Source organism: Tympanuchus pallidicinctus, unplaced genomic scaffold, assembly GCF_026119805.1.
Source record: "Tympanuchus pallidicinctus isolate F22 unplaced genomic scaffold, pur_lepc_1.0 scaffold8, whole genome shotgun sequence".
Classification (NCBI taxonomy): Eukaryota; Metazoa; Chordata; class Aves; order Galliformes; family Phasianidae; genus Tympanuchus; species Tympanuchus pallidicinctus.
Window position 1 is genome coordinate 16,261,711 of NW_026294802.1, and position 22,800 is coordinate 16,284,510.

General features: G+C 44.4%; 1 protein-coding gene across 2 annotated transcripts in view; it reads right to left on the reverse strand.

The window, feature by feature from the left end:
- The window catches only part of FAM234B (family with sequence similarity 234 member B), a 21,565-nt gene extending 2,028 nt beyond the window's left edge, over positions 1-19,537 (reverse strand). The window contains exons 1-12 of one of the 2 annotated variants that reach the window (XM_052669486.1): positions 19,450-19,537; positions 12,715-13,107; positions 11,710-11,808; positions 9,668-9,856; positions 8,429-8,559; positions 7,613-7,760; positions 7,121-7,262; positions 6,556-6,699; positions 2,865-2,946; positions 2,501-2,656; positions 1,749-1,866; positions 397-623 (exon numbers count right to left, since the gene is read on the reverse strand). In XM_052669486.1, the coding sequence (XP_052525446.1) occupies positions 397-623; positions 1,749-1,866; positions 2,501-2,656; positions 2,865-2,946; positions 6,556-6,699; positions 7,121-7,262; positions 7,613-7,760; positions 8,429-8,559; positions 9,668-9,856; positions 11,710-11,808; positions 12,715-13,107; positions 19,450-19,486 (1,866 nt within the window). In that variant the 5' untranslated portion in view covers positions 19,487-19,537. Of the gene's footprint in view, positions 1-396; positions 624-1,748; positions 1,867-2,500; positions 2,657-2,864; positions 2,947-6,555; positions 6,700-7,120; positions 7,263-7,612; positions 7,761-8,428; positions 8,560-9,667; positions 9,857-11,709; positions 11,809-12,714; positions 13,108-19,318; positions 19,403-19,449 lie in introns of those variants that run through there. The other variant, XM_052669487.1, reaches the window with a different exon arrangement.
- Between the last annotated feature and the right edge of the window lie 3,263 nt (positions 19,538-22,800).

Here is a 22,800-nt window from a genome sequence, read left to right on the forward strand (position 1 = left end):
AAACAAAGCCAGAATCCATTATCATTCAGTCCAGTACAGAAAAGTGTTAATTTACTGATCAGCAACACTAGGCACCATTAGGTAGAGGGTGCATGGGGGACCCCTGTTTGGCCATGTTAGAACAAGTGACCACTGCCCTACCTCTCAGTTCTATCTGTGAGTCCCTCAGTCCTTTATGATTGTCACCCCTGATTCTTTCTAAGATCCTCCTTCTTGTCAAACTGCTAAAGTATAGCTGGGCCTTACACTGTGTCCAGTCTCCACCTAAAGAGACAGCCTGTCATCTTGCAGTCAATTTGAATCCCACCTCATAGAAAGCACCTAACTGTGTCAGTATGGAAGCAATCATATATCCTGAACAATCTGCACTGATCACAGATTCCTGCACAATCTCACCTTGTGAGGAAAGTCAACAAATTTCAGCCGAGCAAGAAATCGCCTCACTTCTCCACGGCTGATTTTGGGAGTGGTGGTGTCCTTTAGCCACACCATTCGACCCTGTGTCATCATGGCCCATTTCAAGCCCAACTTGCTGACTGAGAGAAATCCTGGCTGTTTTTCAGAGGTTGCAGTTGTTGTCACAGTGATGTGAAATGCATCCTTTTGGAGATCATTAATTCCGACTGATTCATCAGAAAAGAGAGAGAAAATATTGGTGAGGAATAATAACTATGCTTCACCCAAAAGAAATCTTACAGTCTTCACTCATTCCAAACAGTCACTGGACTGAGGATGTATTCAATTTGATTTTTCAATAGCATGAGCCTTAGTTCATTGGGGAAAACAATTTTAAATAAAAATCTTTCCATAGAAATACACTGAAAAGTAGATCAACAATGTCAATTTTTGGTTCCAAGGTGCCTTTTTTTGTGTTTGACATACAAAATGTACATATTTAATTAATGTAGTTCACTTGAATAGAACATTCCTTTCCACTCCTGCTGGCATAAATTATTACCTCTACAGAAGGGTAAATTGTTAAAGTAGGAGCAAATCAGTTTACTCCGGTTAGCATGGAATGATCTGTACAGACTTCAGAAATCCCAGCTTCTAATAAATCTCTCTAAGAACAATATTCTATTTGTTCTTGATTGAGCTGTTTTTTGATACAAATCTGATTAGATGTATCACTACACAGCAGCTTCTCCCTGCTTCCTGACCTACTGGATTCAGTGCTATATGCACTGACCTTTTATCCTGCATCTTGCCATGCTCAACAAGTTGGATGTCGGTTGAACTGCTTTACAAAAAGAAAGGAAATCCAACAGGGACTGTGAGATCTTGTAAATGTTAAATCTAGATTCACTTTCCCTTGGAAACATGCAGTGAAACATTTTGGATTCTCCCTTTCAAAAAGAAAGAGGAAAGAGCAGTACATCTGCTATCTCAAAGGGCAGGAGAGGACAGCCAGCAAAGGCAGAAGTGTATCTGAGGTGATGTGCTCCACGGAAAGCAAGGGAATGTATCTGGTATTAAACATGCATGAATTCAAACTCAGACTTTTCCATGTTTAAACGTTCAAGAATCTTGGTGGGCCTTTCATTTGTAAAGTAGGGGTTGGATAGGACCTTTCTTCAGGTGGAAGAGCAATCTGATTTCCCATTGCTGGTCTGTGTGAGTGGTGGATCTCAAATACTACCTATTAGTACATGTGGTATACCACAAGTATACCACTTTGTTTTTTACAGCTACGTCTTCATTCCTCCATTTTTTTTAGGCTAGGTAGTCTCTCCACCATTTGAACTCACCTGCTGAAGCAATGACTTTGTCTGTTGCATTGGTGAGGTCCAAAAGGACTGTAGGGAAAACAGGATGGAGAAGATAAAGGTGGTGCAGCGCCGGGCGCTCAGATCTGGGACCAGGATGCTGATGGAATGAAAAGAGAACAAAAATGTTACAGATGACTACCAAAAGACAGTCTAGCTTTGCCAAAGGAAAAAAAAAAAATGTTTACCGACATTGTGCTACCTTTGCTTAGTACTGAGAACCAAAAACTCAATGGTTCCACAGAGCTGAAAGAGTGCAAAACATTTTTTCTCAAACAAAATTTGCTCCCCAGCCTCTGTTTGGTAAAGTTGAGATTTTGCTCTATGAAAGCTGGCTTGATTGGCCAAGCTACAGTCTGGAAGTTTGGAACTCCGTGCTGACTTGTATGTTGGTATGCTGAAAAGAATCTCTCAGGGTCTGGGAACAAAGTTGCAGGCAGAAAATCTCAGTGCTGCAGAAAAAATGAATTATTCTCATAACACAGAAAATTTTGGTTTCATGGAAGGGAGCTCTCAGTCTATGAAGTTTTTTGATGGAAAAATCATCACATATCATCAAAATCACATATGCTACTGTGTACAGACTTGAAGAAGTCCATCCAAGTCAAAGCAAGAGGGAAAGATGTCCCTAGCAATCTCAAATAGCAGGTTTAGAGTTCAATTACATTAGGAATAAAAGACAGATTACATGTACCTCACAGAAAACTCAAAGTGAAGAAAGGGTAGCTGCTCACCAAACTCTGTAGCACAGGCTGTGCTTCATCAGCCCAGAAGAGAAAAACAGACTTCTTGTCCAAAGTCATGATTGACAGAGCATCAAGTTGCTGTTTCTGCCATGGGAGTTCCTGCTTCCAAACAGGGAGGCCAGATTTGCCATCTACCACCACCACCTCAGGATACAGAAAGAGATGTAGCATTAACGAGTGTTCAGGTGCAGGCGTAAAGAGAGTGCTATTTTCTGTCAGGCCTGTGGCCACATAGAGACCAGTGTCAGCCACAGAAATAGGAATTGCCGAAAGTAGAGAATCACTGCCCCTTTCAACCCAGGCTCCTTCACTTTTAAGTTGCCAATGCCCTCTCTGCTGCCTCTTGTTTTACCTTTTTCTTCCCATTTCCGGTCTGTGCTTGCAGCATGAAGTCCAGGGTTTGATCAGCACTGAAGTACCCCAGTATTGGCTGGCTGCAAATTTGAACAAAAAAACACTCAGCTTTATGACAGAAAAAGAGGAATTGCTTTCATCCTCTATTCTGCCTCTTAGCAAGGCAGCAATTGCCAAAATATTTCATCCACTGAGAGTTATTCTTATTGGCAGAAACCATTTTTTGGTGGATAAGAAAAGTGAAAAATGATCAAACTGCCCATAGCACTTACTGGCCATTCTTCAGAGTTGACTGGGGGGAGGGGGAGATGGTGCAATCCCTGCTGGGCTGTGTAGGTATTTGTTTATCACCCTATGGCATGGCTGTATTATTCTTTCCCTAGAATGAGAACCTGTTCAGTTTTGCTACAGTCATAAAAAATTACTCAAACCTTTCAAAATTCATCAAGAGATTTGACCTCCTGCTCAAAGCAGTTTTAAAAAAAGTTCCTTTTTATCCTCTCCCTTCTGGGCAACTTAACACTATTACTTGAATATCTGTTATTATAACTGCTTTCTAACCATCCTACTTGCTTTTGGCTTTCTGAATCTAACCTCTGTCCTTCCTAAATTCAGCACAGCTGGGCCTAAGAAGCATACATGATTTCTTTGAATTCATATTTTCATAGAGCAAGGCTAGATGACCAGAGCATGTCCTTCCTCCTTTTATTTATGATACGCTGTTGTATTTTATCCAGTTAACCAAGCACTAGAGTTTGGCAAGATGTGCCCAGCCATGAGACTTGCTATGGAAATACAAAGACAAGATAAACTCATCACTTCTTGTGACAGTCAGTTCTAATGATTAATCTCATCCTCAGAAACATGGCTGCATTTTCATTTTCTGGAACACGAGCAGCTTCTGCTCCAAAGCACTTTTCTTGCTACAGCAAGATTAAAATCCCCGTTAGCTCCTGTTACTCACATGCACACATGAACTCATCTCTCAAGCTTCATCATCTAAACACAAACTTAAATCTTCCATGCTGAAGCATTTTTCCAGCCCTTTTATCCAGGTTTTCCAGCCACTACTTTAAAATGTGCAGACCAGAATGGCTTTTTAAGAGTAATGCCACAGCACAGCAGTGGCTTACTATCTATACTTGTATCAAGGAGGCTACCAAGATGATAAAAAACCTACAGGGCAACATATATGAAGAGCAGCTGAGGTCCCCTGGTTGATTCAGTGCAGAGCAGAGGAGCTGAAGGGAGGCCTGATGGCTGCAGCTCCTCACAGGGAGTGGAGGGGCAGCGCTGAGCTCTGCTCTGTGTGACAGCCACAGGGCCCAGGGAACCGCATGGAGCTGCGTCAGGGGAGGGCAGCTGGGGGTGAGGGACAGGGTCTGCACCAGAGGGCGGTGGGCATGGAATGGGCTGCCCCATGTAGTGATCATGGCCCCGTGGTACTCAAGAAGCATCTGGATAACAATCTCAGACATATGGTCTGATTTTTGGGTGGTGCTCTGTGGAGCCAGGAGTTGCACTTGATGATCCTTGAGTATCCCTTTCAACTCTGAATGTTCTACAATTCCATTATTTTATTATTAACATAGTACACTTTGGCAGTCACAGCTAATAATTTAGAGGCAGTCTCATGACACGTTCCTATAACTTAAAAAATCTCCTGTACCAAAAAGAAGCAGTAGGCTATTCTGTTCTGAGGGCATTCACTTAAACTCTCTCCTGATGTGGCACTTCTCATACTTCTGGCAGGCTACAGTCAGTGGCAGATTCCACACATCGAATGCAGGCAGGCATATGTATTTTAGATGCTACCAATCAACTGAAAAATCCCTTGGGCACTTTCTTGTATGAACCAGAAGGCTAGTAATTATTCCTGCCTAACACTAATCCCCACAGCAACCAGCAATTAATCCTCTCTTATCTGAAACATCCATTTACAATGTAATTTTCAAATGCTTACACAATTTCATAGTCTCTGAACTTCACTCTTGTTTTATAGCTGGTTGTCCATTATGGTCTTCCAGGGATCTTGTCAAAATCTATCCAGAAATGCAGCACACTTGCAGAAGCCAGGCTGTTATCTGAGAATGCACCCAAAGGCATGGACTTGGTCTGCTTGGCTAGAGCAAGACAGAGGCTGGAGCAGGGTTACTGAGGGAAAGGGGAGCTCTCAACTGGCTCAGTATACTCTGTCTGATGGTGACCTGGGTTTAAGCTTGTTTGTCTGGTGACACCTCAGAACTTGGACTAGAGGATTTCCAAAGATGCCTTCCAATCCCAACTATTCTGTGATTCAGTGAACAGAACGACAAAAGCGTCTTTCAACACTTCTTGATTTGAATCCCTACAAATTTTCCAATTAGTTTTTTCATTTAGAAGTTTTTTGCATATTATTGATTTTATAGCATCATTGAACTGACTCTGTTTAGTCAGCATACACTTACCCTTCAAACTTGACCCATATCCAGAAGCCTGAAGACTCTGGAACAAAAACTCTTTTAGCTCACTACCTTTCCCAAACTGAGATCAACTTGCCACAACCCATTCCTAAAGCCACTGCTTCTGTCACCCACCAGCATTCAAGACTGGGCATAGCATAAGAGTATCAAGTCTAGATGACCTTATTTTCTTAAGATTCTACGCCTTCCTCCTATGGAAGCTGTTGGCAGGTAACAATGAGCTGAAAGCTTCTTTCTTTCCTCTAGATAGCAGAGCTAGCAATCTGTTTCCCACATAATTTCCTTCAACTGTGCCCAGCTGCCCTTTGCAAACATTTAGCACTCAGAAAACTGAAATTGCCAGTTATTATCAAACCATTAGGTCTAGCAAATTGCTTAACTTTTATGTGTGAAGTCAGAGGATGAGAAATATTATTTTAAGGTTTACATTTAGTATAGATGGCAGACTGCCATCAGAGTGCTGATTTTCAGCTTTCAAGGAAGATTAAGATCCACTCGGCATATTCAGACACCTCTAACACTTAGCACCACTAATGCACCTGCTCCTCTCCACTGAGCTGGCAACTGGCAGCTGTGGACAGCAGACGGGCTGAATCACACACCAGAAGTTCCCTAAGCTCCAGTGCCACAGTAGTCAAGACATTTATGTTGGATATCTGTATCAAGCCCTTTGTTTATTAGAACAAAGAAGGGGACAGACTTTTAGCAGGGTCTGTCGCAATGGGACAAGAGGAAACGGTTTCAAACTGAAAAAGGGGAGATTTAGATTGGATACGAAGAAAAAAAGGGTTTTTTTTTTTTACAATAAGGATAGTGAAGCACTGGCACAGGCTGCCCAGAGAAGTGGTGGATGCTCCATCCCTGGAGACATCCAAGGTCAGGCTGGAGGGGCTCTGACTATCTTGATCTATCTGTAAGTGTCTCTGTTCATTGCAGGGAAGTTGGATTAATGACTTTTAAAGGTCTCTTCCAACTCAAACAATTCCATGATTCTACAATTTGTCATCACTCACACATTTTAAAGGTTTAAAGGTTTTGAGCCCTCTGCTCTTTGTTCCACTTGCCCTCCTTGTTTGTGCATCAATGTACACATATGCCTCCAGCTCATAGGTTTCTTTGCAAACATGGATAATTCTTCTTGATTGCTTTCTAAGGAACACATGCACTTAAAGGTGAAAAGTAGGAAATAGAAATAAAAAAGAAAGGAAAATGTTCCCAGTAGATAACCTGCTGATGTTCTGAATTTCCAATGTCCAGTGGGGCTCCAGGTCCTGTCCCTGCAGTAGAATCAAGCCATCTTTGGTGGTGATGAGCAGATTGCTGCAGTTTGTGTCAGGTGCCTTTATCGTCTGCAGGAAGTCAACACCCCCACTGGGAGAAATGGATAGCAGAGAGAAGATTCCTAGGCTTGTATTTAAGCATCTCAGCATTACCTGCCTGTCCACCCAACAACCTAAGATTTGAACTATTCTTGGACAGGTTCATCTTTTCTTCAGTGACTGAGGTTAATTTCACATTGTTATTTCTTAGTTAACAGACCTAAGTTCAGATCTATGCTCTTCTGAACGTCTTGAATTACTATAAAAAGCATGGGATGCAGGGTTTCATATTTGTTCCCTTTTATTCCTATCAAGACTGATTCTGACCACAGTTTGGCAGTACTGATTACAGTACTCCATAGTATTGTCAACAACCAGAAATGGAAAGGAAAGAACTGTGTCTAGGAGTGCAAGAAGGTATACATTTTTCCTTCCCCTTCCAGCAGAACCAAGATGATAAGTTTGTCTCCTACCTGTAAATGTCAATGAGCTCTGACAGGTTTACAGATCTGCGCTTTTCCCACTCTGGCTCCTCCTGATGCAACATCATAGGAAAGCTGTCCCGGTTTCTGGCTTGGGTAAAGATATCCCTCAGGGCAACTGCTTGAACATTACCTGCCAGAAAGAGTAAAGATGAAGAGTCTTGACTGCAAAGGTTAATTTCATAGTAACACAGAGACTTCTGTTGTTATGGCCAAACGCAAAGGAAAGCCAGAGTTGCACCTTCCTTGGCATGATGCACCACTGGCAGACTTGTCTTTGAGAAACTTAAAGGTACTCCAGGCTAGCAGACATTGATACTCTTCCACTGCATAGCAGTAAGACTCCTTCCCATACCCTCTGCTCCCAGATTTTACAGTGCAAGACATAGTAGAGACATCCCAGGAATACTCTAGGCCAATTTAGGTAAAAGTAATGTTCTTTTTCAGAAAGGTGAAGTACTTGTGAGTCAAGGTGCATCTTACCAAAACCAAACAGGATGTAGATGGCTCCCCGGCTGGTGATATGAACTTGAGGGCCAATTACTTTCCCTTCTCCAATGACGTTGTACTTCACAGGCCCGCCCAAAGCAACCCCAGTCTTTCCTGACACCAAGACGAAAAACACATCAGGCTGCAAAGACAGAGATGTAGAGATTTCTGGCAGTGCTTTCATACGTTTGTGCTCTCAGAATCTTGCCTGGTACCCACAGCATGAAGCTCTGTTGCTCTTTCTCCCCACAGCAAGGTCTAGCTAGTGGTCTCTCTGCTCAGCTTGGCTTCCTGGGATTCTTATATTCACACTTTTCTCTTGTCTGCAAAGGCATCAAAGATGGAAGGGACTTCAAAAAACTGAACTCCTCTAAGAATAGTAATGCTAGAATTCTGGGGAGAGATGAGCATGGAGGAAATCTGCACTTGATCACACAACTACTTATTACCTAAGGTCAGCTGAGTGCTCATTTTTCCAGTGATTTATCTCAACATGGTTTTCTATACAGCTGCTAAACAGTCACTTCTAATCAGGCATTCACTGAGCAGAAACAATTCTCAAGTCTCAGCCAGGGATAAATAATAAACCTTTTGTTCATTCCCAGCTGATAAGAAATGCAGGTAGTGCCATTATTGCTTGATCTCACTGTTCTGACCCACTGAAAGAAACAAGGTGCTTTTCAAGCAAACATAAAGGAACAAAAATTAGGGACTCCTGCATCTGCTGTTATAACCTTTCTACATCGAGGTCCTCAATCTTCCTCTAGATAGTCAAGGTCCTTTCTAATCTTGAGCACAGACATGCTGTACCTGTGTTTCTTTGAGGGCCAGAACAACAATATCCCTAATCCCATCTCCATCTACATCTGGAAGAGTTGCAGCTGGTGCAGCCAAGATCCCATCTGAAAGGTGAATGGAGTTCAGTGTCCAGATGGTCTTGCCTATGGAAAGAACAGGATGAAAGAGACCTTGGGGAACCAGAGGACATTCCCAGACAGTTCTACAAAACCTTCTTGAAGGAGGGAGCAAAAGAGCTTGTTTTCCTTATTCCCTGAGAAAACAAAAAACAAGCATACAGGTCAAGCTTCAGTGGGAAGCAAAGCACATTTCTTTAGACTGGCTTTGAGTTGTGTCTTTGTTCTGCTGTAATTCCTCCTCTGCATCTCTTTAAACAGACCTGAGCTCAAAAATCTTTCTGAAATAGCAGGGCATATTTGAGGTTCGTTTTTGGAAGGAGAACCTAAATAGGAATGCTGCTCTGCAGGACAGCAGTTGCTTTCCACAGTCAGCAGTACAGACTGTAGGTGGATGCCAGGAGAGAGAACAGATGGCCAGTTCTAATATTCAAAGTGCAAATCTGTGTCTCCATTAAATTCCCAGCAGTAAATAGCCACTCCAGTATAGCATGCTCACTCCTCCTCAGGGTAAATGCATGTTAGCAGACATGATGTCAAACTGTTCAGCAGTCCGGTGTGGACCCAGCTGGAAACTCAATAAAACCTGTTTTACAGATTAGCTGATAAACACTCAAAAAAAATCCCAACAAAAAGAAATGTGATGCTTTTATTTCTCCATAGTTCTTTCTCCAGCACAGTGATTAAAAATGCAGCACTCATTCATATCTAATCGATTTCTCTATGGGCCTAATTTCTTTGGAAAGCTGTAGCATACATCTTTACGTAACTTCTCTGAGACTGGTGTTCAGCTTCTCAGTGCCATTAGCGAGGTGCAGAGCTGTAGTAACAGCTACATGTTGATGAAAATGGATCTTGTATATCTTTTGTGCCATGGAGATGTTATAGGACAAGATAAACATTTTGAATAGTTCTGAAATGGTAGGACAGAGATACTCCCAGAGAGCATCAAAAGTTTGAATGCTCTTTTACCTTTTATAACTTGAAAAACATTAGTGTTCTGACCCTTCCCTGTGTGTCACTAATAACAGCCACTACAAAGAGCCAGCACTGAATCATTCATACTTATTAGCCCTTCAAAAAAAATGAAAATGCAGCAGCAGCATCTTTCTAACAAGCTAGTACTTGACTCTACCTGTGGAGGCACTAAGAAGGCTGAGGAATTTAGCTGTTCCTGTCACAAGGCAAACGGGCTCTGCTGGTGACCCCAGTGACAGCCCTTTGCACTGCACACTCCGAGTCTCTTCTGGAAGCTGGATGGACCATAAGGTGCTGCCATTCATACCAGAAAGGGCCACCACAGTCACAGAGGGCGTAGAGACACCTGGAAGAGACAGGAGGAAGAGAGTAAAATTCCTTGCCATCAAAGGCTATGTCCACACTGTCTTTGGTACTTGTGCTTGAATTCCAGCTCTAGCTCCTGGAGCTGAGCGGCTCAAGCCAGCTCTATCCACACTGCCTTAAAAGCAAAGGTCAAATCCCACTCTTTGTTTTAGTCTTTCTGCCAGCAGAACCTACTGGTGACCTTCAGACAAGTTAGGCTATGAGCCAACAGCACAATCAAAGTTGGTGTCTGGACATGAGCTAACTTCAAGAAACGTGATCAGGTGGGCACAGAGGAACCAAGCTCCTTCTGGGGACAACCTGCTTAGTTATGCTGAATCATTCTGTTGTTAAACCAGACTGATCTTTCTCATGTCCTTTTCCTCAGGCCAATGGACACCACTGAGGAGATGCCTTAGGTAATTCCCAAGGCAGCTGCTGCCTCATGTGGAAGGCTTGGGCTGTCTGGGCAGCAGCAGGTGATTGGCAATCTGAGAGTTTTTTCTGTTGTATTTTAAATCAGTTTTTGTCACGGTTGTTGTGAGAAATAGATTGAATGCAACAAATTGGTGTAACTCAGGGTCTTTTTCTAATTCACCAGTTAGCACAAAATAATAGTGAGAAAAGGTGCCCCATGCTGTTTCAACAGACTCTTGGCTCTGATTTCAAACACCAGCAACTTTTAGCTCAGCCTGCCCTTACATAGAGTTGCAATCTCTACCTCTCATATCATAAGGTTAGAATATGAACTTCCACACATTTCAAGATAACAACAGTTCCTGTTGGCTCCTGTTTAATGGCAACACTCTGCATGACTTGACTACATGGAGGTTTTGAGCCCACTCTCTAAATCAAACTTAATCACCTGTCAAACTGAAAATCAGATGGCTTATGCTAAAGAGTTGTCTTAACAGAAATTCTTTTTGTTGGGTTGGCAGTGATCAAGAACTCCTAATTCTTCAGTGCAGCTCACAGCTGTAGTGTGTACAATCCGGATAAACAGCTAACAGTGCCACAGCTTAGTCCACCAGGTTCCTACCCCAAGAGTATCTCTATCAAACACCATGTGAAGACTTTGAGCACAAGCTTTAGGAGGGTTGATGTCCAGCTACCTGGGTATAGGACTGAGATGTCCTTACACCTGCTTTCCTGTCTGCTTTATGTCTCCTAGCACAGCTTCAGCCCAGGATGCAGCTAGGTATGCCTACTTCCATTTGGAGCATGCTAAAAACTGCACATCTGTGATGAAAGAGAAATAAGTACAATGGCAAAACACAGAATACAAAGACAACCTCTACAAACTGAATACAGCTTTCACATCAACAGCCTCTCCCTCATGTACTTCTTATAAAACTTAGTCTGCACAATTTTCTCTCTGTTGATAGGTTTATTTCTATAGGACTTCTACCTCCTTGCTTTTACAATGGTGGAACAACTGAGACTTTTAGTGAAGGGCTTTGAGAAGTAGCTTTTGAGAAGTGAAAAAAAATAACCAACACCTTATTTCTATCTGCTATTTGTAGTGAAGTGCTTTCTGACCACTTTATCTCTGCCTGCAGATCAGGGACAGAGAGATGGACAAATACAGGAGAGAGAGATGGACTGATCCCAAGGTGTGGTATGGGGAAAGAGGTGACTGCAAACTAGTATTGAAGCATAAACAGCATAATAAAGTACAGACACAGAACAACAGCCACTTCAGTGAAAAAAAAAGAAAAAAACCAACCAACCAAACAACAACAACAAAAAAAAAAACAGTGGATTTACAGTGGCAGCAACTTTTTCCAACCATTGTATGAATATCCAAAGGTCTGTATTGACAAGTACAGGAAAGAGAGTAGAAAACTCACTTACCCATGACACTGGCGTTCATCAGGGCTGTGAAAACGATGAGGATGTCAGGGAGCCCATCACCATTCACATCACAAAGCTCCAGTGGGGATAACACACCACCTACAACAGTCACAGAGAACCACACGGTTGACAAAGTAGCCACGCAGCCAGCTCTCTGCACTGCGAGTAGAAGGCAGACAAAAAAAAACCTTGTGGAGTCTGCTAAGGAATTATCAATGTCAGGCAGCTCCCATCATGGCTAGATCTTTTATCACATGGAAAGGCAGAAATGTAGCATCTGGGTCAGAGAAAAGAAAGGGAAAAATAGAAGAGCTAAAAGGAAAGAAAAGATGTCTGCTTCCCACTTCACTTTCAGAGGTGATGTGGGAGTCACATATCTTATGAAAGGCTTAGATTTGGAAGCTGGGGCAGAAAGCAAGGAGGGAGAGACATATCTAGACCTGGCAGAAATTATTTCACAATACTGCAGAGGTCAGAATGGGAGATACTTTAGAAATGTTACCAGTGGCCTGTACAGGATGACAAAAGATTCCAAATGTTGATTTACAGATTCAAGCAGGGCAAGACAACAGAAACGAGGTTAGTTGAGCCAGTCAGGAGACATAAAGACCTCTATCCCTCTCTTCCCAAACTCCCACACTCTTCAGTGTGGAGGAGCTGGTGAAATCCAGGGTCTAGAGAGGGAGGCACTGTGTTTTAAAGTGGGCATTTTCATCTGAAACAGAGCACGCCTTATGGACAAAAAGGCAGGATGGGAGAAGAGTCAAAATGCTTTTTGGTGTTGACAGAAACAAGATTTTGTGATCTACTGCTGTCAGATTTCACAGGCCTCAGCTTGAAGAGTGAGCAGGACAGAGCCTCCTGTCTTTTACCTCGGAGCATCTGCAGTGGTGAGGAAGGGTCTCTGTCCTGAGCTGGCTCTCCCAGATAGGTCTCTCCCGCAGATGCCCAGCCTGGGAGCTGCCACCTCCCCCACGCCAGATGCTGTTCCTGGGGCTTTCTCACCTGCTCCCTGACCTAGGTTGTGGTTCCAGGTGTTATGCAAGTCCCTAGGGGGACAGGGAATGAGAAACGCACACACCAACACAAGAATCATCGAGATCACCACGGTGAGCAAAAAGACTGCTGTGCGCAGGTATGGCATGAGGGATGGAGCAGCCTTCTGTTCCAAGCCCCCAGCTGCCTCTGCAGGATAACCCTCGGGTGCGCATTCTGATGCGTGCTGCTTCGTCATCCCAACTTCCACATCAGAGTCGGGATCCTGCGCTTCCTCAGGGGGGCTCTTCCCATTCTTGACACCCCCATTTTTCTGTACGTTGAGTACGAGGTCATCTTCACTTTCATCACTATCGGCCTGAGTGAGAGGATCGTACTCTCCAAGATCTGGGCTTTTCTTTCCTGTGGAAAGAGATAGAGAGAGACAACAAAGCATTCACTCCTTGCTTTTTCAGGACCTAAGTGGAGAAAAGGCTGCAGTGAGCCACGAGTTCCAAGTGACAGCTGTGAGAAAAGACTCTATCGGGTTTATTTTATTATTATTATTGTATGTATATATTATAAATTGTATTGTATATATTACATGTATATGTATGTATATTTTCCTGATCTGTAGTGAGCCACACCGACACAAGGCATGCTTATCCCTCTTGAGTGCCTAAGGTGCAGCACTCTCCTGACTTGAGGCTGGACTCCTTTAGCACTTGCCAAACTCTAATCCCAACACAGTCCCTCTTCTCTTGTAGGCTGGGTCCTTCAAGGGGGCCTTCTGAAACTCACTTTTCCCTTGCTCCCCCTGCCTGGACCTCTTGGATGCTGTATTTGCTATCCTGCTTCATGAGGGATGGAAGGAAGGGTCACACAGGGATAGAGCAGCAGGCAAGTTATCAATGGATATCAACTCCTTGATGAGGGCAAAGTGAGTGATTTCACTCTTTTGGACCAGAATATATTCTGGTGTCTGAAGAGATGAGAGATGCTCTCACAACTTTCTCTGCGTGGTTCAGCACTGTAATAAGGAGCACTCATGGAGTATGAAACCAGTGCTCCCCCTCTGTTCCTCTTCCCACCCACCACAGCTGACAGCTTGTACCTGGCCTTGCTGAGAAATAACATAGCACTGATGTCTGATACAGGTGGTGGTACGAAAAAGTACCTTAGCTCTAGGTGTCTTCCCAGTTCCCACCCCTGTGACATGGATGCGTGACACACAGATGATTCTCCCTCTAGCCCAAGTCAGCCACATGGAGCATGACGAGGGATGGTGCACAGCCTGGTCTTATATCATGGCATAAGGCCAGGGCCATCTGTTTGCAGGAGTAGGAGAGATCAGGCAGTCTCACTGCCCTGAGCTACGAGGGGAGGAGCACGTCTCAGCAAGCTGCTTCAAGCCACCAGCCTGGGCATGGAGCCATGGCCACTGCTTTGATGTTTATAAGGTTTCAGTCTATTTCTCTCTCCTATTCCAAGTTGGGATTTTATTGTCCCAGATATCTGTCTCATTTCCCTTTGCCTAAAGCTGACCTGAGAGAGGAGCTAACTTGCGTCTGAAGACGCTTGAAGTTATACATGCAAGGCATAAATAACTAGCAAAGATACACAAGTAGTAACCATTCTTAGACACTAAGATGCTGAGAAAGTTTTACTGAACAGAAATTAAAGGGCTCTCTTAGTTGTTCTTACTGCCTAAGATAATATGTCTTACTTGGACTAAGATTATACCTCAAGGACTGTGTTTGTTTTAGTGTTTTGTATTTGTTACTCTCAGTACAAGAAAGACATAGAAGCCTTGGAATATGTCCAGAGAAGGGCAACAAAGCTGTGAAGGATCTGGAGCACAAATCTTATAGGGAGTGGATGACAGAACTGGGATTATTCATCCTGGAGAAGAAGGGGCACAGGGGAGACTTTACCACTCTCTACACAACCTGAAAGGAGGTTATGGTGAAGTGAGGCTCAGCCTCTTCTCCCAAGTAACAGTGATGGGACAAGAGGTGATGGCCTTAAGCTGCACCAGAGAATGTACAGGTTAGATATTAGGAAAAAATGCTTCTCCAAAAGAGTGCTGCTGCCCTGGCACAGGCTGCCCAGGGAGGTGGCGGAGTCACAGTCCCTAGAAGTGTTCCAGAACCGTGTGGATGTGGCACTGAGGACATGGTCAGTGGGCAAGGTGGGGATGGGCTGACGGACAGACTAGATGATCTTTGGGATCTTTTCCAACCTTAATGATTCTGTTTTTTTTCTTTAAAAGGCAAACTCACAGTTCCACATGTACTGTAACACCTAGTTAGGGCAACACGCCAGTATCTATTTTGCAGCATGTGGATCTCATTTCTTTCTTGTTTGTTGCCCCACAAAAGGACCTTCACTTCTCCTTCCTGTACTACTTACAGTGATGGTCAGTGTTTACTTTAGCATCAAAGAAAAACTGGCAGTGTGAGCAAAGGTCAAATGGACCAGCCAAAGCAACTTGGCCACAGTGAACAGAAGGAAATAAAGGTACCCAACCAGATCCCAAAGAGTCTAAATTGGACTCCTTCTTTCTGAACTATATGCTTCCACACAGGACTCATGTTGAAACAATCCGGTGCACATACTCCAGAAAGTTGCTCCTTGTGGAGGTAGAGCACCCAGATAAAGATACTGCATTCCTAAGGCTCAGTATATTTCTGTGAGACACTGTATCACATAGTCCTGCCCTAAAATAATGTGCATTCAAAGGGTGTGCATTTCAGAGCTCTTGACCTTGGTTCTTGGACCTTTGCTCCATCCTGGAAGCAGCACAGACCCCTGACCTCAGCAATACACAGCTGTCCGCTCAGAGATTGCAGTGAGAGCACTGTGTAAATTTCCCAGATACAGGTAAAAGAGAATTGAGCAAAACCAAGACATTCCAGAAGTCTCATTGGCAGGGTATTTACAGCATCTCACTATTGACCCAGGTGTGCCAGTTCAAGACTGCCCAGAGTGGTATGAAAAGTAAATGCTGCTGATCCAAGAGTAAATGATATTTCAAAAAACCGGCCTGAGAAATCAAAGATGGATAGTTCTGACATTAGCCATACTGCTCTTAGTTTTGGAAACAGATGTGCTCTGAATACAGTAGCCTAACAGTATGCTTACACTTTAGACAGACTGTGATTTGTTTTGTTATTATAATTCCAAACAGTCAACCCATACTACTGAACTCTGCTGTTCATCTCTAGGGCAACTAGAAGTATTGACTTTTAGGAATGAGCTTTATTTTGTACAGTTTTGCTCTGGATATCTAGGGAGCAGAAAGAACCTTGAAACTACAGCTTATCCACTTCTTGAGCTGGCTGTAACTGAGATGCTGTGAATGTCAACAACCATGTCAACCACCACTGACATTCTGTAGTAGGAACATCTTCTCCACTAAGAGCCAGGTAAGAATTCCAATCCATTTGTCAGAGGCTAGAAAGCAGCTGTGACACAAGTAAAGGTTAAGTGGTACTCACACAAGGTACAGTAAGGTAAGGCATAAAATTCCCAGCTGATTTTTATGAAGTATCTTAAGGGCAGACACTGCTCTTAAAACCAAATCCTGGAGTGCTCACTCAGCCCGTGGGAAAGACAATTGCATATCAAACTTCAGAGGAATCAAATGCTTACTTCCCACTGCCAAAAAATACCCTAACAAATGATCTGCAGGTGCTTTGGAAACACATCTGGAGACCTGGTGTAGGCAGACTCAACTCAGCCCCCCGAGGCTGCTCTGAGGTGCAGTGGGGGAGTCACACATGATTCACCTGGCTGGAAGGAGAGCAGAAGGAATGTGACTCTTCACCCGAGTTTTAGATCACACTTGCTGTGAGACACGAACGCAGTAAAGGCTGTGTGAAAACAGCAACCTCAGACCATTCAGAGAATTAAGATTTACTGAAAAATGCTCCTGAAATCAAATTCTTTCCTTTGTGGTCAAGTCCAAGGCTCAGGCATTGGGAAGGCAGTTTGTCCAACAAGAGATAGCTAAAAGCTGCCTCTGTGCTAAATGATCAGCCATCAGAAAATCCAGCATTCCCATGCAGTCTTCAAATCTCCAGCGTGGAAGTTAAAACGCTAAGACCCGAGCGGGACTCAATCAGAATCTCAACCTATCTCCTAAAATAACAATCACTGCATAACCTTCATGATCCTGTGCTAAAGAAAACAGACCCTGGGCCATTCTGTGGCCTTCGGCATGTAGCAGACTTACATAACTCACATCCTGTTATCTGCCTTTTGCATAAGGTCTCTAAGTGCAGACAAACCTTGCACTGTACTGGCACAACATCACAGCATTCACATTAATGGTCAGTTTCTCTACTGCTCTGCATTTTCTTCTGCAGCTGTTGCAAACAAACAGCTTCTCTTCTGACCTGACACAACTTGTTCTATTCCCCTTTTTCCACAACACTAAGGATAAAACAGAAGTTCCCAGTCAGTGGCCTGTGGTTACCAACAATCAGAGGAACTGTTGCTTGTGGTCAGTGGATAAGTTACCAGTCATGACACTGGGTTATTATTATTATTTGCAATCATTGAGAATAAATAAATAAATATATAAAATAAAAAGGAAGATTTGCAGTGATCAAAGAGAGAGAAAATGCCCCAGTGTTAACTTTCAAGGGAGGTAGGCCTCCAAAATGCACTCTGACTTTGAAAATACTCTGTGTGTTTGCTGGATAATACTTTTTGCACTGGCAGTTCTTGGGACTCCTGCAGAAGTAGACTGGGATCTCCCAGAGAAGAAAAGGTCAATTGTGCTACAACTTGGAAAGGAGGCACCTGTGAGGTGAAATGTGCTGGAATAAAGTCCTGCTTATAATGAAATATTCATTACTAGTGCCTTGAAAGATATTAAATTGCCATCTTTCTTTCTTTTTGACTTTCTGGAAATGCGTCTATTTGCACTCACTCTGGAGTGAAAAGAGCAAATCTTGGACTTTACATAAGTGCAATTTCAGTGCATTATTTCAGTGATGACATACTGATTCCAGATTCCTTTGTACTCGCTCCAGGCTTCTGTTTATTCTTCTGTGTTTCAGTGGTTGGCAGGCACCCATCATTGGGTACTGCAGACATATCTCTAAGTCTGTGAGGAGACAAGTTGCCACATATTGATGTAATTAATTTAATGAGATGCTGCAGGAAAAACAAGCATAGCAATAGGCTTTCCGCTTTCTCACTGCCATTGAAAGCTGCATTTTTCAGGAGTTCACCATGCAAACTGGGTGTGATACATGCAATTTCACCTAAAGACTTACACAAGAACTGTTTTCTCAACTGCAGCCACAAGTTTCTCAAACCAGTCTTCTCAGTGGTACATCTCAAACAGCTCACACTACTGATGAAGATGTCAAGAGAGATTTTGTCCATGTTGTTTTATGGTTTCCTATGGTCACACATCACACACACATCCAGTCGCTTGCATTTTCCTACAGAAACTTCGTGCACAGTGTAGTCCTTCCCACTGAGATCATGGAAGCATTAGAATCATTAAAGTTGGAAAATACACCCATGATCACCAAGACCAACCATCAGCCCATCCCCACCATGACCACTATGTTCCTCAGTGGTCCCACATCCACACAGCTCTTGAACAACTCTAGTGATGGTAGTTTCACCACCTCTGTGGGTACCCTACGCCACTGTTGCACCACTCCTTCAGAGAAGAATTTTTTTCCTAATATCCAACCTGAACCTCCTGAGGTGCAACTTAAGGCCATCATCTCTTGTCCTGTTACCTGGCAGAGTGAGTGAGCCCCCCCTCACTACAACCTCCTTTCAGGTTATGTACAGAGTGATGAGGCTACCCCTGTGCCCTCTCTTCTTCAGACTGAACAACCCCAGTTCCCTCAGCTGTTCCTCATCAGACCTGTGGTCCAGACCCATCACAGCTTTGTTGCCCTTATCTGGATGCACTCCAGGGCCTCCACGTCTTTCTTGTAGCGAGGGGCCCAAAACTGAACACATCACTCAAGGTGTGACCTCACGATCAGCTCCCTGCTCCTGCTGGCTGCACTATTCCTGATCTAATCCAGGATGCTGGTGGCCTTCTTGGCCACCTGGGCACACAGCTGTTTCACATTCAGCAGGCTGCCAGCTAACACCCCCAGATCCTTAGAGATGAGCAGTGCCTCAGTGCCCTGGCTGTCCCAGAGGCAGGAGGTGCTCAGGAAGCACGGGCTGAATGCCGCCAGGTGCGCTGGCACTGTCCCCAGCCCCATGCCACTCCATCCAACGGCAACCAGCAAACTCAAATTCTGGTTTCGCAACATTGTTGTGTTTTTTTTTTTTTTCCAGAGCCTGTTAATACTCCAGCTAAAAGAATGGTTGGACTGCTGCTCGCTGCCTTATCTTGGAAAGATCTGGTTCCTGACACAGCAGTCCCTTATTGTTGAATATCCTTTCATCTCGCATAAGATCTCTGGTTGGAAACCACGAAGACGTGCTAAGCGGCCTTTAAACACGTACCCAGATGATTACACTGACACGTACGTGCCAGACTGCTTTTGGTGGGTGCGATAACGTCCAGCACCCATCCCAACCCTTCCCTTCTCATGCGCTGCCCGTCCCCACGTCCCGCGGCCGCATCCCCATAGCAACGCACCCACTGCCCGGCAACGGAACCCTCGCGGGCCGCGACACCATTAGAGCCAGGCCCCGTCACGGAGCGGCCGTCTCAACTCGCTGCGGCCCGGCGCTACGCTCCCTCCCCATTGCGGGAGCAAAACCCCTTACCCGGCAGCTTCAGCGCCCGGGACAGCACCGTAGCCATGCTGGAGTGGAGCGGTGCGCATGCGCGCCAGCCCTCCCTCTCCGCGCTTCGCCCGCGGCATGCTGGGAAATTGAGTTCGCCAGGCGCCAGCGGGCGGCCCGCGCTCCTTGCGCAGTCGAGCGGGCCTCGTCTGCAGCGCTCAGGCCACCGCTCCCACCGAAACAGGAGCTCCTCACGGGCTCAGCCCCCATTCCTTCCCCACATATTCTTTTACAAAGGCAGGAATGATGGGAGGCCTGGTTCAGTCTGAGAGCTGTGATCAAGCACTGCCCAGATTTGCACATCTTGTACAGCATGCCCAGCACAGACAGATACAGCAGTGTGCTTGTTGGTCTATGATTCACACAGAAAGATACACTGCTTTACTTATTTTTGGTATAAATATGTGCCTTCATTTATGGGAAGTTATTGGTTGCAAGAAATCTTGATTTGGTTTTATTGTGCGGTTTATAATTACAGTACAAAAGCATACCAGGGTGTTTTCCAACGCTCTCTTCCATCTTCACCACAATCTCCCTTTCCCGCAATGAGGAAGTTGAGCAAGGAGAGTTTTGTGGTTTCCCCAAAGCCATAGAGCCCCAGCTTCCTGATTCCCAGCCCCATGCACGTCCGACACCAGAGACGAGAGTCTGACCAGCTAGGACCGCATCTGCTGCTGCTGTTCTCTTTCCATTCCCTCAGATGACATGCTTGCCCTTTCCCTCTGTGACTCTTTACACGTTCATAGCAAGTAGGGAGCAGAAGAGAGACACCAAGTGGCCCAACTGTTGAAGGGAATTGGTTGATTTTTTTTCGGATAGGAACTGGAAAGAGAGAAACAGCTCCCAATCCAAAATCTTTTAGTACCACTGGGACTGTTTCCATTGATGTCATCAAGCCTCAGATCAGGACTTTCCTCAGAAGCTGCACATGAAGGAGCCATCAGAGTTATTCTTTTTCCTTTCTTTCTAGGTCATTCTGAGTACAAAGTCCTGTTCCGTATTGCCATTTCTCCTCCTCCACTTTTTGATTTAGGAGCAGTGGTGATCCCGTAACTATGTCAATATTTACAAGAGAGATTCTGGATGCTTTTCAAGTCTCACTTAGCAAATCTTGTGATACAGAGGGACAAGAGCTATCCTGCAGGGTTCTTTCTAAGAAAAAGCTTCTGGCATTAATTAGACCTGGAAACAAGGACGCAGCAGAAAACAGCCAGAACTGTGAACTGGAAAATCTGATGTCCTCATTTGTGGTCTTCTAACACCAGGCACACACACATACACTAGAAGAGACTGTGGTTTATAGTGCTCTTGTGTTTATGGCACAGCATTACCCACTTTTAAATGCATGCATCCCCACAAAAATGGCTCTTCTCCAATTCCTGAGACCTCCATGAGGCTAAAGGGCAAAGGCAAGTGATCTATGGTGAAAACGGATGCTTTTGAGGTAATGTGTGGCTGAGCAAAGTGTTCAGAGAGTTTAATAATATGCAAAGCATGAAAAATGAAGTTTTGCTAATTTACATTGCAAATGGAAGCTGATTTGCATTTAGATTGGGCCTGTCAAGTGTACTAATATCAATCAAATAGCTGTGAAAATAAAACTGAAGTTACAAATAAATCATTCATTTATATGAATGTTGCTTTTACATGAATTGTTATTTACTTTTTTTTTAAAATCAATTTGAATATATAAGAGGCTGAAAAAATGAAATACTGCGGTTTAAGTTTGTAAGTCTGAGAGCCCTGGGTTGCAATGTGGTTGTTTAGAAAAGCGTTACGAGCCAAAAAGCATGGAAACACATAGTCACAAGCCCCTCATCTGTGTTGTGCTTGTGCAAGTCCTAACTTCAGCTTCAGCCACTGGACCAGCCTACAGTGAGCATCACACAAGTGAGGAATACTGACCTTTTTGTACAGTGATTTCCCTTGTACAGCTGCAGCTCACTTAGTGAAGGGTGGGACAAATAAATGGTGGAAGAGGTTTGAGTTGATTTGCAGCACTGCCTTCTTTCTTGCCAACCTTTTGCCAGAAATTTCAGCCTTCTCCAGCTTGCCTGCACATAAACATAGAATCGCAGAACATTAAGGTTGGTAAAAACCTCCAAGATCACCAAGACCAACTGATCCCCACCATGCCCGCTACCTGTGTCCCTCAGTGCCACATCCACACACCTCCAGAGATGGCGACTCCACCACCTCCCTGGGCAGCCTGTTCCAATGAAGCACCACCAGTCTTTCTGAGAAGAAATTGTGCCTAACATCCAACCTAAACCTCCCCTGGTTCAACTTCATGCCACTACCTCTTATTCTAAAATGCTAGAAATGCTGAATTCTGCATGTAGGATGGGACAGCCTAAATGTCTGGATCTATTTACATTTAGGCTCTCCTCTCAAACGTAGTATTTGGTATGAGTGGCTGTATAGAGCTCCCTGATTCTGAAAGGGCCCCACTAAAACTGCTGTTGAAAATACTCCAACTAAAGCAGGTCACTCTGGGAGAGCTGCATGATGAAATGATTGTGCATGCAGTTTTGCTGTAAGACTTGAGAGGTATACACCTCCCAGTGAGCTTTTGAGGCTCTGCTGTCGTGTCTGCACCTGGCTGCAGGAAGACAGTATTTGAAGCCACAGCGTCACAAACTACCAGGCCAGGTTATTCTGGTTCACCACATGGAATCTGGCACGGTTACATGATCACACTAGGTTCACAGTGGTTCTGTGTTTGCACAGTTCTGGTTCATTAGCTGGCCTTGGCGATAATTACTGTTTCTCTCTGTCAAGCTGCCTTATGTGCAGGCTGCCAAATGCTGGCCTGTACATCCCTGCTGATCCTGCCTTCTGCTTCTAAGATGAGCTGCCTTTAGCATGGGTCCTCAAAGGTAACCATTTTTTTCCCTCTTTGCAGCTGGTGGCTGACCTTTTGATCGTGCACACTGAAAAGTGGTAAAGTCACTGGCAGCTTGCAGCAAAGTCAGCCTTCCTGCTGCTCTGCTGGGCCCCTCTCTTTCCTGCAGAATGAGTGTGGAGGCTGCTGGAGCTCACAGCAGAAGAACCATAAGTGGTTGGTGAACTTCATAACAGGGAAAATGATGTTCAAAGAGTCTGTGCTGATCTCACCTCTGGTCTGGTGATCCCACAGAACATGCATGCAGATTCTTATGTGACGAAAAGTGGGGTTGTCGGCAGCCCCATGTGCCAACCTGTATCTTTGCACTTCTGTGTGTGCTAAGTTAATACGCTTGCCCGCTCTTCTTGTCCTGCCCTTCTCCTTTGTATTGTTGACTATGGCTATGTGGGCAGACCCAGGAACACAATCCTTGGTACCCCAGTGTC